This window comes from Artemia franciscana, chromosome 3 (genome assembly GCF_032884065.1).
Source record: "Artemia franciscana chromosome 3, ASM3288406v1, whole genome shotgun sequence".
Classification (NCBI taxonomy): domain Eukaryota; kingdom Metazoa; phylum Arthropoda; class Branchiopoda; order Anostraca; family Artemiidae; genus Artemia; species Artemia franciscana.
The window spans coordinates 20,433,236-20,449,651 of NC_088865.1; the positions used below are offsets into that span (position 1 = coordinate 20,433,236).

Sequence of the window (16,416 nt, forward strand, 5' to 3'; positions counted from 1 at the left end):
AAAATCATTAAAAAAAACTAGTTCCAATGAAAGTGGTCCTTCCTCTAACAAAGGGAGCTAAAAAAAAGCCGAACTTTTTGGATTGGCCAGCAACTTAGACGAAACTTTGAGCCAAGGGGTCCTCAATGCAGAAAGGACATAAAAAATAAATATTGCTTCCCCTCAACATGCAGCCCAAAACAGGACCTGGAAAGTGCCAAAAAGTTTTTTCAACGACTTCAAATAGAAGGGGTTAGTTTTAAAAACTTGAAGAGGATCATCCGACTAAAAATTGATAGTTCCCATTTCATTTTTAAAGGCCGAAAGCTACTGGAAGGCAATCAGCCTCCCTCTCGGTTCCTTTTTTGACATTCAGCCCTCCTCTTGCCCCTAAGGAGTCGAATCAAATGTTGAGATATCTGTTTTGTTTAAAAACTTTTAAATATCTGATAAGTTTGCCTTCGGGGTTGGTATGACCACCAGAGTCCCTATGTTAAACTTTATCTTACCCTCCTATGATAACTCAATCTCTCTATAAACACGGAACAACTAGAAATCCCTGTTCGTAAATAAATAGGGTTTCCACTGAGGTTTGTACTTTGTTATTCTCTGATGCGAGCTGAGCGCTTTGGTACTATGCTACGAGGGCTTAGATATTTTTAATACTGTAAAACTTTAATATTAGAAATTTTAACACAGCGGACTTTTCATTGCATCTGGCACTTTGCTTAATCGTTCAATCGAGTTCATATTCACACTGTAGTCCCTTATACAAGACCTTTCTAAAAACGGTCTAACTAATATCTTATGCCCCTCCCCATAACATTGCACAAGAAGTGCCATTTGAGGTGGCATATGGTAATTTTATCTGGTTCAATCAGTTCCTATTTATATAAAGCGACTTGATGTAAACATTAGGTTTTTAATGAATCCTTAATCTTTTCTCCATGACCATCCAATAACCCGCGAGCGAGGGAGAAAAAAAGAAGAAAAAAAAAACAGAAGTAGGAAGGGTGATTGCAAGCTGGAGTAGGGTTTTCGTTACTTCTCGCGAAGGGGGTGGTTAACCAAAAATTAAGGGTTTTTAGCCATAGATATTTCTTTTTCCTCTTGGCTTTCTCAAAGAAGAACATTTTTCACTGCTAACTTAGCTGAGCTGATTTCATCAAAATAAACAGTGGCGTGCCCATGGTACCGGCGTCGTGCCGACACACCCCCGAGACTTTTCTCCTCACCGGAGAACCACCAATAAATCAATACGGCGTTGGGGCATAGCAGAACAAGTTTTGATTTTCTGTGATAAACGGCCTGATAAACAGAGTGCTTTTTTAGATTTGTCTTTCTTTTGCTTTCAAAAATTAATTAAGAATGTTTATGGTAACCCTAAAGCATAACTTCCTCTCTGTAATATTGGTATAGAAAAAGAGGTTTTCCATTAACTTTTGTCGGACCAGAACAATAACCTTATGACAACAATTGTCCTATTCAAAAGCTGCTTTTTAGAACAAGTTCATTAAAAAAAAAATATTTTCTACATTGAGAAGGAAGATCTGAAGCTCAATTCTAACTGACCAAGCTCAGTACAATATTGTTATATAAGAGCTCCAACAACCAACCTTGTTCGACCAAGAACCAAAACACTCAGATCGCTTCTAACAGAGATAGAAAGGCTAATATTTTGAGCCAAAAAGGAAAAAACATGACTACCTTGTTTACCCAATTAATATATACTTTTGGTCCTTTAATTAGGAGTCAAAATCAAATACTCTCAAAATATTGCATTTTAAATTGGACAACTGAAAGATTTCACCGTAGTTAAAATTTACTCAAAAATCACTGGTAAACATTGATAAAAATGGGATGTTATAATGTCATTTCTTTAATATATTTGTATATAGTTTACAATTGCACAAAGGGAGAAGGGGAGGGGATGGATGTTACTACTATCCGTTATTGTATCAGGATGCTGCTTGCTTTGAATTATTACATTAGTTTTCCTTTGTGTTTGCTCATTTTGGCTGTTTCTTTAGCCTGCTTCTTCTTATCTGGTGTTGTTGTCATCTTGGCACTTTATAATGTCATTTGTTTAATATATTTGTATATAGTTTACAATTGCACAAAGGGAGAAGGGGAGGGGATGGATGTTACTACTATCCGTTATTGTATCAGGATGCGGCTTGCTTTGAATTATTACATTAGTTTTCCTTTGTGTTTGCTCATTTTGGCTGTTTCTTTAGCCTGCTTCTTCTTATCTGGTGTTGTTGTCATCTTGGCACTTTATAATGTCATTTGTTTAATATATTTGTATATAGTTTAAAATTGCACAAAGGGAGAAGGGGAGGGGATGGATGTTACTACTATCCGTTATTGTATCAGGATGCTGCTTGCTTTGAATTATTACATTAGTTTTCCTTTGTGTTTGCTCATTTTGGTTGTTTCTTTAGCCTGCTTCTTCTTATCTGGTGTTGTTGTTAATGTTATAACCAGCATAATTGCTACTGTGCCATGTCTAGAAATTTATTTGAAGGTAAATCCTTGAAAAGCTGCTTAAAAGCTATGTTTTAGCTAATAAAGTGACGAAATCAATCCGAAAAACTAACTAGGCACTTAAATGCCTTATTTAAGTTGCGTTCGATTTAACAAAGCTTAGTTAACAAACAAATCTACTTTTTTCACTTTTAGGGTTTTATTTGCCAGAAAGTGAACTAATTAGTTTACCAGACTTTTGCAAATAGAACGGAAAGTTTGGAAATTAATTTGAAGTTCCTATAACGAAATCCGTACAAGACATTAGGAACAGACCATCAAGTTTAGGAAAAGGAGGCCTGAAACAGTCAAAATAATGACTACACCGATATCATCTTGGCTAAATGGAAATCAACCTTTTTGAGAGAATTTTACTCCTCTTGTTTCCTTTTAATAGATTAAAAGTAAACTCAAGCATTAAAATATAGCCACTGAGTGAGCACTTTTAATAAACAGCTACATCATTCAATCTGAAAAATCTTAAATGAATCATCATATTTTGCCATAGAGGCAAGCATGCGCTACCGAGTTTGAATTTTTTGCCATACATTCTTAATATATATCTATTAATAAAGAAATCTTAATAGTAGTTTCATAGTCAACTTTTCAGTTAACTTAGAATCTGTTCGTAAAAAAAAGATCAATTAACTAAGAATTGCAAAAAAAAAAAAAAATGTTTCACGAGGGCAGATTAGACAGGATTGGCTATGTGCGTTTTCTGGCATATGTACTAACTAATAAACTATACAAAGTTAGAGGCAATATGCGGTTTATAACAAATATTTTAGTCTAAGTTTCCAGTCTGATTAGCAAAAGCTTATTTGAAAGCTTTAAAATAAATATTTGAAAGCTCAAAAAAATATTTGAGTTGTACATAAACAATACTGTTTTTATTATTGAACTAAAAGTAGCTAATGACGTAACATTATATTAGCGTTAAAATTTTCTTCTATTTCAGCTCTTGTTCTCCTCCGTTGAATCTGAGATATTTATTATTATTTTTACTGATGGTAATTTATAGATTTCGTTTGAGTTTGTCCTGGTGGGCATTTAGAGATGTGGTTTGTGATTGAAATATAATTTGTAGTTTAATATCAGATGTTAGACGTTTTTGTAATCTGTTATCAAATTTGGCTGGTCGAACTATTCAAAATCAATTAGGATAAACAGAATACTAAATTCTGAACGAAAATACAGAACAAAACAAGACAAAATATTAAATTAAAACCTTACTGTATCATTTTCTACATTGGTCACAAGGAGATTTTTTTATCGCTTGTAATCAATTCAAAAAAGTACAAAGGAATGACAAACCAATTTTAAACTTCCACAAAAGCAAAGAAAAAAAAATAAATAAAAACTATGATGGCAACTTTATAGACATGGCGATTTCGCGAGCCAGTTTCAATATATCATTCTTGCTTTTGCCCGTAGAATCTGAAATTTTTACTAGCTCTTCAGTATATTTTCCAAGATTTCCATGGGTTAAAGTTCCACACTCAGGTAGCTTCAATTTACCAAAACTTTCCACTACAACAGTGCTAAGATCAACGAGGTAGCGACTCAAATCACAATTGAGCCTATTATATTCATTACAGCTCGTCTCAAGGTATGACAGGGTTTCTTCTAAGGAGCTTACATAATGACGTAGTGCTACTGTTTGTTCTTCCAGGTCACCAACTGTTTTACGAAGCTGACGTAGTTCTCCTTCACGACCTTTATTAACCTCTAAGAAGTCATCAGTAAATATTGACATCTCAAGTTTAGGAGTATCTAAAACAATAAGAAAATATATTAATTCAGTTGTAGGGTCTACCCTACTGACATCTTGAGTAAGGTATGTGCCTCAAGAACGCTCTACTAGCTGTTTTCAAGGTCATTGTCACATTTACCGAGGATAAGTATACGGCTGTTGGTCTTTCTAAATCTTATGAAGCAATGTTGGCACTAGATAATTTACCTGCTGTCCGGTCTATCCAACTATACAGCTGGTAATTATTCAAAATATAAAAGTTTACTAGATCTCTGAATCAGGGGTAAGGCTCTAGAGTCAACTTTGTAGCGAGCCACGTGCCTTCAATATATTATTTTTCATTTAACTTTATCCCAACCATTTTGTATGGATGGGGTGGTAGTCGAAGCTTAGGAGAAGGCTTGTTCGACCACAAATTGAAAATTTTCGTGCCCTTTTTAAGGATCTATAGGTATTAGGAGGTAAACAACCCCACTCCAGTATCCTTTATGCCACCCAGCCCCCTGTAGCCTCTCAATTCATTTGACCAAAACTTTGTGATTGTTTTTTTCTCACAATTCCCAAAAATTCAAATAAATATACCTCTCGGGATGGCATGACCCGTCACAGCCCCTACGGCAAAATATAAATTAAGCAAATGAACAGCTGATCACAGAAGGTTTTAAAGTGTAAAAAGGGATGCAAGTTTAATCTTGAACATTCCCTCGGCTCGACACTTTCTGATTTGAAAACTTTAGTTAAACCACTTTTTAAGCAAGGTAATAAAAATGGGTGTGGTAATAACAGAGGCATAAGCTAGATTTATATTGGTAGCAAATTACATGTTGCACATTACTTGAGCATGTCTATATAAAGTTTTAAGGGAAAAACCGTACGATTTTAGGAAAGGGAGAGGATGCGTCGACCAAACTTTACTCTTAGGTCACTAATTTTGAAATGCCTAAAACACCAGACCCCCTTAGTCCTCAGTTTCATAAATTATAAAGAGGCATTTGAATCAGTTGACAGAAAAACTTTTCGTAAAGGTCCGATTCTTTCATGGTGGGGCCAACCGTCTGGGGCTACACGGAAAGCAGGTCGTCCTTGTCTGGGTTGGGAGGATGTCATAAATAAAGATTTAAACGAAATGGGAACTTCCTGGGAGGGTGTAAAGAGGGAGGCTTTAAATAGATTAGGTTGGAGGAGGAGCGTGCGTAGCTGTGTTGGCCTCAGGCGGCTTGGTGCTGCAGTGAGTTATTAGTAGCAGTAATAGTAGAAAAGGCAATGTTAAGTAATGCAAAAATCTATCAAGTGGATATCTTCACTTAACTAGGTAGTATTACTAGCAAAGATGGCTGATACAGGGAAGATGTAAAATGTAGTATAGCAAAAGCACAGAATATTTTTCCAGAATTGAACAAAGTTAGGAAGAATAAGAAGACAAGTCCTCAAACTAAGCTTAGAATATTGGAAGCCACGGTAATTAGAGCATATATGGTTCCGGAGTGTGGACACTTTCAAAGGCTGAGGAAGACATGTTACGTTTTTCAAGGGGAATTTTCTAAGGATAGTTGTAAGTGCTCATTCTATTGACCGTATATCACGTCTGTACAAACAAAGTGACTCGATACCACTTTCTAAAAGTATTGTGAAAGAAAACCTAAGATGCATAGGCCATGTTTTACAAATGAAGGATCATAGATACTTAAAGATTGACTCAAGTAGTGAGGAAAAATGTATTTAATATTAAAAACAAAAGACCAAGGACGAATAAACAGATAGAAAAACATGTGATTCTGGAGCAACAACAGGGTCAACATCCCATCTAGTCACCTACCCCAAAAAATACAGATTGAACACTTGGTCCTCGTCGAGTCAGATGGAAACAGACAAGCAACTCCTTGGAAGTTTTTGGGTAGTTTTTACCTTCAATGTAGAACAGCTAAAGTAGAGGTGATCATTATTTCATTATAGCTTCCTGATTTTATCACAAATTTATCAGGCTTGCCCCCCAACTTTCGGAAATTTATGTTTTAAAGCGTTCTCTCACTAGACCAAGTGATCGTTATGTTTGGTTCCTGGGGTATTCTTCTTGATGAGAATCTCTCCTCCAGGCATCCAATTAGTAAAGTTAAAATAAAGATATCGAGAAATCTATGAATTCTTAGAATGCTCAAACACATTATCCCTGTGCTGATTATAAAATCTCGTTTCATAGTTAAATTTAGTCTTACGTCTCTCATCGTCCTCCGATATTGATGTCAACATTTTCATACCTTCAATACCAATTTCTAGGGTATAAAGAAATGAACCTTATCCTTGAAACAAAAAGTTCTAGTAATAAGCCATTGTTTGATTTGAATTCATCTTATGGTGTTTTACGTGTCTTCCGTCTTGCTTCAATTACACGACGATGTTCCTGCGACCCTTAAATACTAGACCATCTCTTGTCTCTGACCATTTTACATATTATCTTCGAAATTGTGATAATATTCAGATTCTACCAGTCCATCAGTGGACTCGATCAGACAGGGGCTTGATCAGACATCAAGCCCCTGACTCCTTTTCTTTCTGCCTGGAATACCTTACCTGAGTTGGATAGAAAGTGTCATTTACATGTTTACATTTACATGTTACATTTACATATTACAATTTACATATTTATTTATATTTATATGTATATTCATATTTTTTTCTTTATAACTCCCACATGTAGCTAATGTCTCTGGTCTAAGTTGGAATTGTGTGTTGTTTTGTTACCGGGCATTTTGCTCCAGGTTAGTTTCCAGCGGATAGTCAATTTGGCGACTGACTGGTATTTTTCCTTTTGAGTGTTTATTTTGGTCTTTTTTTTTCTCTCCTTGCATTCCTGGCCATAGAGACCTACGACGGGGGGGGGGGGATATTTGATGTTTGATGATGAGTTTTTTGTCCTTTTTTTTACGTTAAAAAACATTAATTGAATCTTAGAAATTGCAAAATTTGCAGGTTTATGTGGCACAATTTCAAAAAGACGGAGAAGTTTTCGTCACGTGCTACGAATTTTAAAAACTCAAAAACGGAAGCATAATTTAAAGAAAGAAAAAGAAAAGAGTTACCAGTGATTTTAAATCTTCTTTTTGCTTCAACTGGTTTAGAACGAGGCTTTCTTTCAGGTTTTTCTGGCTTCTTTTCTTCCTCTTTCTTTTCTTCGGGTTCTTTTTCTTCTATTGCAGATTCTGTTTCTTTTTCTTCCACCACAGACTCCGTTTCTTTTGCTTCAACAGCAGGGTCCTTTTCTTCAGTCATAGACGTATTTGCGGATCGCTTTTTCCTTCTTCTTCTTTCTTCCCTGGGTGTCCTCGCCTTCCTCTTCTTTTTCTTCTGAGATTTTTTAATGTTTTCTTTTTCTTCAACTTTCACACGCTTCTTTTTTGGAGACTCTTCTGACTCTGATGGACCTTAAATAAAAACAGTTGATCACGTACATTAAAGACTCAAGGGTTGAGAGAAAACATTACTGAGTTGAGAGACTGAAGATGCATTACATTCTATACATTTTTATACTTTTCATTTCGAATATATTCTGAACTATTTTCTGAACTGTAAAAAAGACATGAAAAAATACTAAATATTATCCCTTCATTCAAGCGGCTGGCTAAAAACAGAAAAACAAAAACCTTTTTTGCCAGGTCTTGATGGTTGAAGTAGACTATTGAGCTTCAAAAATAACCTATTTGTTCAAATTTGAGACTTTAAATTTTTACAAATCTGGGATATATACAGAAATTAAGATGAACTTTTTCAATAAATTTGTTCTAAGACTTCCTCTAAACGGCCACCCACCCCCAAGGGATTCTTCGATATTTCAACTCAAGTAAAATCCACAATTTTGCTGCCAAAAAGTGCAAGAAGACAATAAAGTGTTATATCTTCTTCAAGTTATACAAATTTATAGTGCTTAATAACGTATCCTTTTCTCACTGTTGCTACTGTCAATTTATCCTAGCTGATAAAACTGCAGATATAACAATCCTTTTGCCCTCCAGTAATTATATAAGATTGTTTCTCAGTGCTACTAGGTTATAAGATTGTCAGCTGAATTGTTATTAGTGAATGGTAGTAGCATACCATAGAATTGAGCTTGCCGTTTATTTTGAACCACAGATGCAAGCTCATAAATAAGAATTTATTTAAAAGCCAATTTTTTGTAGGGGGGGATAAGAAAAGAAAATAAGAATCAACACACAGTTATAGTAAATCACGAAATTAATCTTAAATACCTGGTTGCAAAGATACAAAACTTTTCATTCAATTCAAAATGAAGGAACAGCTATCCAGAAATAATAAGATTTCCAAAACAGATTAAAAAAACAAAACAAAACCAAACAAACAAAAAACCATGTATTTTAAATACAAAAAAAAGAAGCGGTTGCCGAGATTTTTTCCTCTCTAGTTAGGTCTATTCACACACACTCAAAACATTCTGAAAAAAGGGAGGGGGGAGGACAGTAGTGTCCAAACACACTATAGCGTTGCCTAAAGTATAGGCATAGGCCATAAGGGGTCCAATGTTTTATTAACTATTTATTTTTTCCCCCAGAGGCACTTAATATGGAAGGGATGGTCGTATAAACTTTAGAGGGGAATCATTCGATTGTAAATCGGAAGTTCTAGTGCCCTTATTAAGAGTCAAAAGTGATCGGTGGGCAACTATCCCTCCCACACGCCTTTTTTCCCCAAATGCATCCGATAAAAATTTTGAGATAGCTCTGTTTGTTAAAATAGTTCAAAGATCAAATAAAAAAATCCGGCGCCGACACAACCCCAAGGGCCCGGGGACAATTGTTGTAAAATATATGGTTTATATATGGCATATATGCTTTTTATGGAAAGGATGATCGAATAAACTTCAAGAGGGGCTCATTCAATTAGAAATCGGTTCTAGTGCCCTTTTTAAGACTCAAAAGCGTCCCCCAAGGACCTTTTCCACAAATGCATCCGACCAAAATTTTTAGATGGCCATTTTGCTCAAAATAGTTTAAAGATCAAATAACAAAACTGATTTGAAAGGAAATTACTACATCTAGTAACTTTTGTAGTAAAAATTTTTTTTTTAAATAGAATCAATTATGTACGAAAAACTGCATTTTTGAACAACACTGAAGAAGCAAATGTTATTAACATTATCTTGCATATGAAGATCAAAATAGTATTTCTAAAATTATAAAAAGCATGTAGATATAGTTATACACAATGCAGTAATTCTTTTAGGGTTTTACAAAAAATCTGATTGGTGAATTGAAACTAGAATAATTCCTGAAAAATTTAAATAATATAATTTTATTTCAATGCAAACTGCAAAAATATTTATAGTGTTTGAGTAATAATTTTAATGTTTTAATTCAAACTAGAAAAATACCTGAAAATTTTAAAATTAGTTTTGTTTAGAAAAAGAATAACAGAAAAAATTATTGGAGTTGAGTAATCCAAATATCTACTCCAAGAATGAAACTCAAGATCAGAAGAAATAAAAATCTACAGTAACTCACTCAAAATTACCAGAAATTACTATTAAAGAATTAATGAAACCCAAAACGAACAGAAATTAAATAAACAATCCAAACATACAACAGTTACTAATCTAAATGAATAAATGATTCTTAAAACGAGTAAAACTTTAATTGAATATGCAAATCAAGCTTAAAACGAACAAAAAAAAAACGCCAACGAACGTTGGCGATTCCCTGAACACAAATTATATTAAAAATGTTTTCTTTTGTAATTTGTTTCTTTATAATGTTTTATATATTATAGATAATTTGTTTCTTTGTAATGTTTTCTTTAAAACGCCAACGAACGTTGGCAATTCCCTGAACATAAATTATATTAAAAATGTTTTCTTTTGTAATTATTACAACATTAAAAATAAACGTAAGTTATATTTGGTTTAATTTTAATAGCTCTTTCCAAGACAGTTTCACTACAAACAAGAGTTTAGGCACTGCCCTCTTCCCTAACTGTAAAAGTCTAAAACCTACTGCGTCATTGGCACTTCATTGAACACAAATTATCTTAAAAATATTTTCTTTTGTACTTACTAAAACATTGAAAATAAACATAAAAGTTACAGTAAATTTAAGTTTTGAACTGATGAGCTTACAGCAATCAATATAATTATATATTAAATAATATTCAGTCTAATTTTATTAGTTCTTTCCAAGACTGTTCGAGAAAAATATGTTCTCAGTAAAAACAAGAGTTTGGACACTGTCCCCTTCCCTAAACGTAAAACTTCAAAGCCTACTGCGTCCTTGGCACTTCGCTGAACACGAATTACATCTTTCATTTATTCTTTAATAGCAATTTCTGGTAGTTTTGAGTCTGAGTTACAGTAGGTTTTTATTTGTTCTGATCTTAAGTATAATATGGCCTTCACTTTTCTTTGAAAAGGTTTTTTCGGAAAGTTTTTTTTTATAATTAATAGAAAAAAATAACGAAATTTTTAGATGAGTCGCTGTTATGAAGCATAGAATTGTTCAGTTACTAGCTTTCTAAATTTAATCAATATTTTGAACTTTGGCACAGACCAATATTTTGAACATTGGTCGAACGACTGTGAAGTCAAGCAATTCAAACTTCAACTAAACAACTTCAGAAAACAACGTTCCGCTGTCCAAACTGACATTCACAGTCCAAACAGAGGAGCCTGGCAAAACAGACTAAATTCAAGTGGTTAGACGGGCTAACGAAAACCTTACACACTGATTGCATCCCTTGGGGTGCTCAAGCAATTCAAACTTCAACTAAACAACTTCAGAAAAAAACGTTCCGTTGTCCAAACTGACATTCACAGTCCAAATAGAGGAGCCTGGCACAACAGACTAAATTCAAGTGGTTGGACGGGCTAACGAAAACCTTACACACTGATTGCATCCCTTGGGGTGCTCAAGCAATTCAAACTTCAACAAAACAGATTCAGAAAAAAACGTTCCGTTGTCCAAACTGACATTCACAGCCCAAACAGAGGAGCCTGGCACAACAGACTAAATTCAAGTGGTTGGACGGGCTAACGAAAACCTTACACACTGATTGCATCCCTTGGGGTGCTCAAGCAATTCAAACTTCAACTAAACAACTTCAGAAAAAAAAACGTTCCGTTGTCCAAACTGACATTCACAGTCCAAACAGAGGACCCTGGCACAACAGACTAAATTCAAGTGGTTGGACGGGCTAACGAAAACCTTACACACTGATTGCATCCCTTGGGGCCCTCAAGCAATTCAAACTTCAACTAAACAACTTCAGAAAAAAACGTTCCGTTGTCCAAACTGACATTCACAGTCCAAACAGAGGAGCCTGGCACAACAGACTAAATTCAAGTGGCTGGACGGGCTAACGAAAACCTTACACACTGATTGCATCCCTTGGGGTGCTCAAGCAATTCAAACTTCAACAAAACAGATTCAGAAAAAAACGTTCCGTAGTCCAAACTGACATTCACAGTCCAAACAGAGGAGCCTGGCACAACAGACTAAATTCAAGTGGTTGGACGGGCTAACGAAAACCTTACACACTGATTGCATCCCTTGGGGTGATCAAGCAATTCAAACTTCAACTAAACAACTTCAGAAAAAAAAACGTTCCGTTGTCCAAACTGACATTCACAGTCCAAACAGAGGACCCTGGCACAACAGACTAAATTCAAGTGGTTGGACAGGCTAACGAAAACCTTACACACTGATTGCATCCCTTGGGGTCCTCAAGCAATTCAAACTTCAACTAAACAACTTCAGAAAAAAACGTTCCGTTGTCCAAACTGACATCCACAATCCAAACAGAGGAGCCTGGCACAACAGACTAAATTCAAGTGGTTGGACGGGCCAACGAAAACCTTACACACTGATTGTATCCCTTGGGGTGCTTAATTAGCTCCCACCGAACTGAGCCATTGTTGACAGTGTTCTGTCATGCGTGTCTGTCTTACAACTTCCATTCAAAACAATAAACTTGTCTTCTTGTCTATCTAAGTATTACCATAGAGCGACTTGAACTTCAATCTACCTTCTTCAGAGGACACACATCTTTGGGCACGTAAATAAGCATCTATTTACACTAACCTATTTTAACTATTCCTTACCGATAAGTTATTTCAATTTTTGGACAAAGTTTTCAAACAAATTAAAAACAGGCATTCAAAGTTCCATTGTGTGTGACAAAATTGAGAAGAAAAACTCACCTCCTTCAATTCTTCTCATATATCTTTCTTCTGAGGTTAAGCTTTTTCTTGCAAACATCGTGGATTTATTTCGTTCAAGGTTAGTTCGAACTTTTTCAGAGAATGGTTTACACCTTCCGCGAGGTCTACGCATTTTCAGAAAGATTTGAAGGTTGATTCCTAAAAAAGAAAGAAAAAAAATTACCAGGTTAGGATGTCTTGAACCCATAGCCCAATTATTTTACATAAAATCAAATGAATTTTTCACATTGCGTCCCCAATTTAATTTTTTTTTTAAAGTAACAACCAAAAAGAGACCAATTTTCAAGAAAGATAAAGCTTTCCTATTAACTATAGTGCGTAAAGACCAGATTTAGCTAATAAAAGATATGACACGAGCTATCTTGCAGCATGAAATACACATGGACAACTAGTAACACCAACTTTTTATGACATAGTTAGCTCCATACTCATGAAAAAGAAAGTAATAATAACTTGGTAATTGTTAATTAATTCCTCAACAAGCGAGAAACTGGGAATTTCAGCATATGTAATGGAATTTGCATGTGTAAGCATGTAAGCCCTCACATCATTTGCATTTGACATGCTGTGAGTGTTGTTAAAACATTTGACAAGAATCGAGTAATTTACTAACAAAACACAATTAAATGCATGGGAATGCGCTAGGAAAGCCACAGTTGAGATTTTTAAGACAGTAAAAAGTACAATTTATAGAGAAAAAAGAAGAGGAAAATATGATAAAAAAAAACCTGAAAAATATTCAGTTCAGAAACTATATTTATTTTTTAATTAAGATCACACACACAGTATAAAGAATAACATATTTTACTTATAAATAGAGTAAGGGAGAGAACTGGTATTATTATTTCAACGTTTCTTTTATTACTAAAAAGTGATTGGTGAGTCTTGAAAACAAGATAAAATCTCAGAAAAGAAATAGTACAAAAAGAAACCAAAAACAGATATCCATAATTGACAGAATTTACCAGTAATGTACCTCAGTGTTCCATATTCCTCTAACAAAAGGATTTCACCTCCTTTAATAATAAGCTCAATTGAAGGCTTAAATCCGAAAGACAGCACAAAAATTGATATTTTGTGGGTCAAAATGTTAGATAGTGCAACTTTGCTGTGATTACTCAAGACAGGAGAAATCAAAATCTCCTTCTTCACCTTTCAGACCTTGAAAAACCAATAGGCTACCTTAGAATACGCATTGACTGGCAGTTTGACCCTGTTAAAAGCAAATTTTATGTTTTATCGCATAAAACAGCAGAAAATGCATTTTGCTGTTGCATTACGTCTTTAGTTACTTAAAAAGGCACTAGATAAAGTGATTTCCTTTCAAATGACCTAACTCTTAACACTCTATGGCTACTGGATCGATATAATGACCCATGGGAAAAAAGAGACACATTAGTGCTTCCTATGCAAAAAGTGATTCTTTGTCGTCCAAGGAGGGGGCTGTAACTCTCCCGAACAAGGTTCTCGATGATGGCGATTCAGGCTTTTTCATGAAATTCCCTTAAATTTGATTTCCCGATAAACAGTTACTCTTAAAATCAATCGATCTAATAGTGGCCATTCCTAAAAATAACCTCAAAAATATTTTTTTTCCACCCGACAAGCTCTTAAATTAGGTTGGCATGCAGCTATGGTTGCAATTAGGATGCATTGCAACATATTGCTTTTACTTACGATTCATTAACAGTCTGATTGATACTTCATCTAAATCTAGCGACGAAGCACGATTAGTCATGCATTTTAAAACACTTCTTACTTCTACTAAAGGTATTTAACGTTCAGTGGTCTCTGAATTCAAATTTATTGTAACAGATACAGTGAGTATAAGTCGCTTAGACTGGCTAAGGTGAAGAGGTTATGTCGGGCAACGAGAAGATAGATCAAAAGGGATAGCCTTACTTATAAAAAAGTGTTATTAGCAAAGATGGCGGATGCAGTGAAAGTGTTAAAAGTAGAATAGCTTAGGCCCACAGTGCTTTTTCACAGTTAAAAAAAAGTTTCGAAGAATAGGAAGATAAGCCTGCGATTAGAATATTTGAAGCTACAGCGATGACAGTGGTCAAGTATGATTCTGAAACCTCCGCGCTCCGAAAGACGGAAAAGGATTTGTAAGATGTTTTCCAGAGGATAGTCGGCGGATTTCTTCGGGTACCCGTGTGACAAAGTATTTCAACAGAAAGCAATGCGAAAAATGTGGTTCAATCTAGCTTTTTAGGGCTATAGTGTGAAAAAGGTTGAGATGGCTAGGACACATTATCAGGCAAAATCAGGCCAGCCCTGAATAGGGTGAGAGGAGATCATAAGGAAGATTTGACGACAATTAAGACTTCATAGGACGATGTAAACAGGGATGCTTTTAATAGATTGGGATGCAGGATGAGCATTCGCAGCTTGGTTAGTCTCAGACGGCTTGGTGGTGCAGTGAGTTGTTTAGTAGTAGCAATGGTAGTTACAGTGAAAAACTATTTCCTCATTTTCCAAATTAGGGGCTATAGAACCTTCGGTTCGGGGTCAATGGCCAAAAACGTCACTCTACTGCAGTTTGTTAACACAGGGGCTCAAAAACTCCAATCTTGGGTTTCAGACCATAAAGAATCCATCGGCTACCTTAGAATTTTCATTCTTCATCCACCCTCCTTGAGCACAAATTGATATTTGTGGACAAAACGGCAGAAACCGCCATCTTGCTGAGACTTCATCTCTTTTGTTAACTAAAGAGTCACTAGATATGGAGATAAATTTTAATTTGAGCCCTCTTCTGAGATTATACCAGCACTAATTCGATATGGTCATCCCTGGGGAAAAAATAGTCAGTGCTTTCTTGTGCAGAAAAGTGATTTTCCTTGCTTTACAAAATAGGGGGGGGGGGTTGTAATTCTCCTGCAGTGGAGTTAGAACCACGATAATTCCAACAGTTCACAGTTTACTTTGACCTGACACCATTTTCGAAGTTTCGGTCTCTTTTTTGACATTTGTATAAATTTATTTTTGCAATTTACTATGAAGATTAATCAACATAATAGTTACCGTTTCTGAATCAGTGTCAAATACTAATTTTCCTGACTAGACATTTTATTTATTTATTTTTTATAAAGACAAGTTTTAAATATTTTTGATTTTAACTGTCGTGATGAAAAATCCATGACATATACTAGCCCTTTCTAACCTATACAAAATAAAGAAATTAGCCAAGACACTGGTTTTTACGGTTCCAACTGTATAATTAAAGCCAAATAAATTCGAAAATTTCCAGTTTGACGACGTAGCTTTTAGAACACATAAAATGAGCCTACCAGAAGTCAAAACGATTGACTGAACTTTTACTTCATTTTCTAGATTTTAGCTACAAAGCGGTTGATCTTCAACATAACATTTTCACTTTTTAGGAACCAATTATGAATAGCCTTAAAGAAAAAAGGACTTGTACACTTCCTTCATACTCTATACTTGAGTGCATAAACAAGCAAACAAATAGGCACCTTCCCATGTGATGAAAGGTGTACTAAAATCAAATTACCAATAAATCAATTATTCTGAATTGTTTCATCCAGTCGATTGGATTCAACAGCAGATCTACTAATACACCACTCTTCATTTATAGAGTCTATTTAATAGAAAACTGAATCGACAAGATTAAGCCTACCATATTTCTTTTCAATTTCTGTCAGCTCCATACGATACTTCTCTTTTTCAGTCTTGGCAATATCCAGATGACGCTTCTTTTCTTCTGAAGGTAATTTATTCCATTCTTCTGCTAGTAAATGAGTCAAGTCACCAAACGTCGCCTGAGGATATTTTGCAGCGACTGATTCCCGAATAGATGTAACAAAACTAAAAGTTAATAGCATAAAACATAGAAAAAAATGAAATTTCTCATTTAAAAATATTTCATTAAAACTATTTTACTTCAACCAAGGCCATCGCCCTCACAACGTGC

General features: G+C 35.0%; 1 protein-coding gene across 1 annotated transcript in view; it reads right to left on the reverse strand.

Annotated features, from left to right (window-relative positions):
* Positions 1-3,749: 3,749 nt before the first annotated feature.
* The window catches only part of LOC136024993 (SWI/SNF-related matrix-associated actin-dependent regulator of chromatin subfamily E member 1-related-like), a 33,654-nt gene continuing 20,987 nt past the window's right edge, over positions 3,750-16,416 (reverse strand). The window contains exons 4-7 of the mRNA XM_065700607.1: positions 16,123-16,310; positions 12,456-12,614; positions 7,336-7,677; positions 3,750-4,278 (exon numbers count right to left, since the gene is read on the reverse strand). Of these exons, the coding sequence (XP_065556679.1) occupies positions 3,866-4,278; positions 7,336-7,677; positions 12,456-12,614; positions 16,123-16,310 (1,102 nt within the window). The 3' untranslated portion in view covers positions 3,750-3,865. The remainder of the gene's footprint in view (positions 4,279-7,335; positions 7,678-12,455; positions 12,615-16,122; positions 16,311-16,416) is intronic.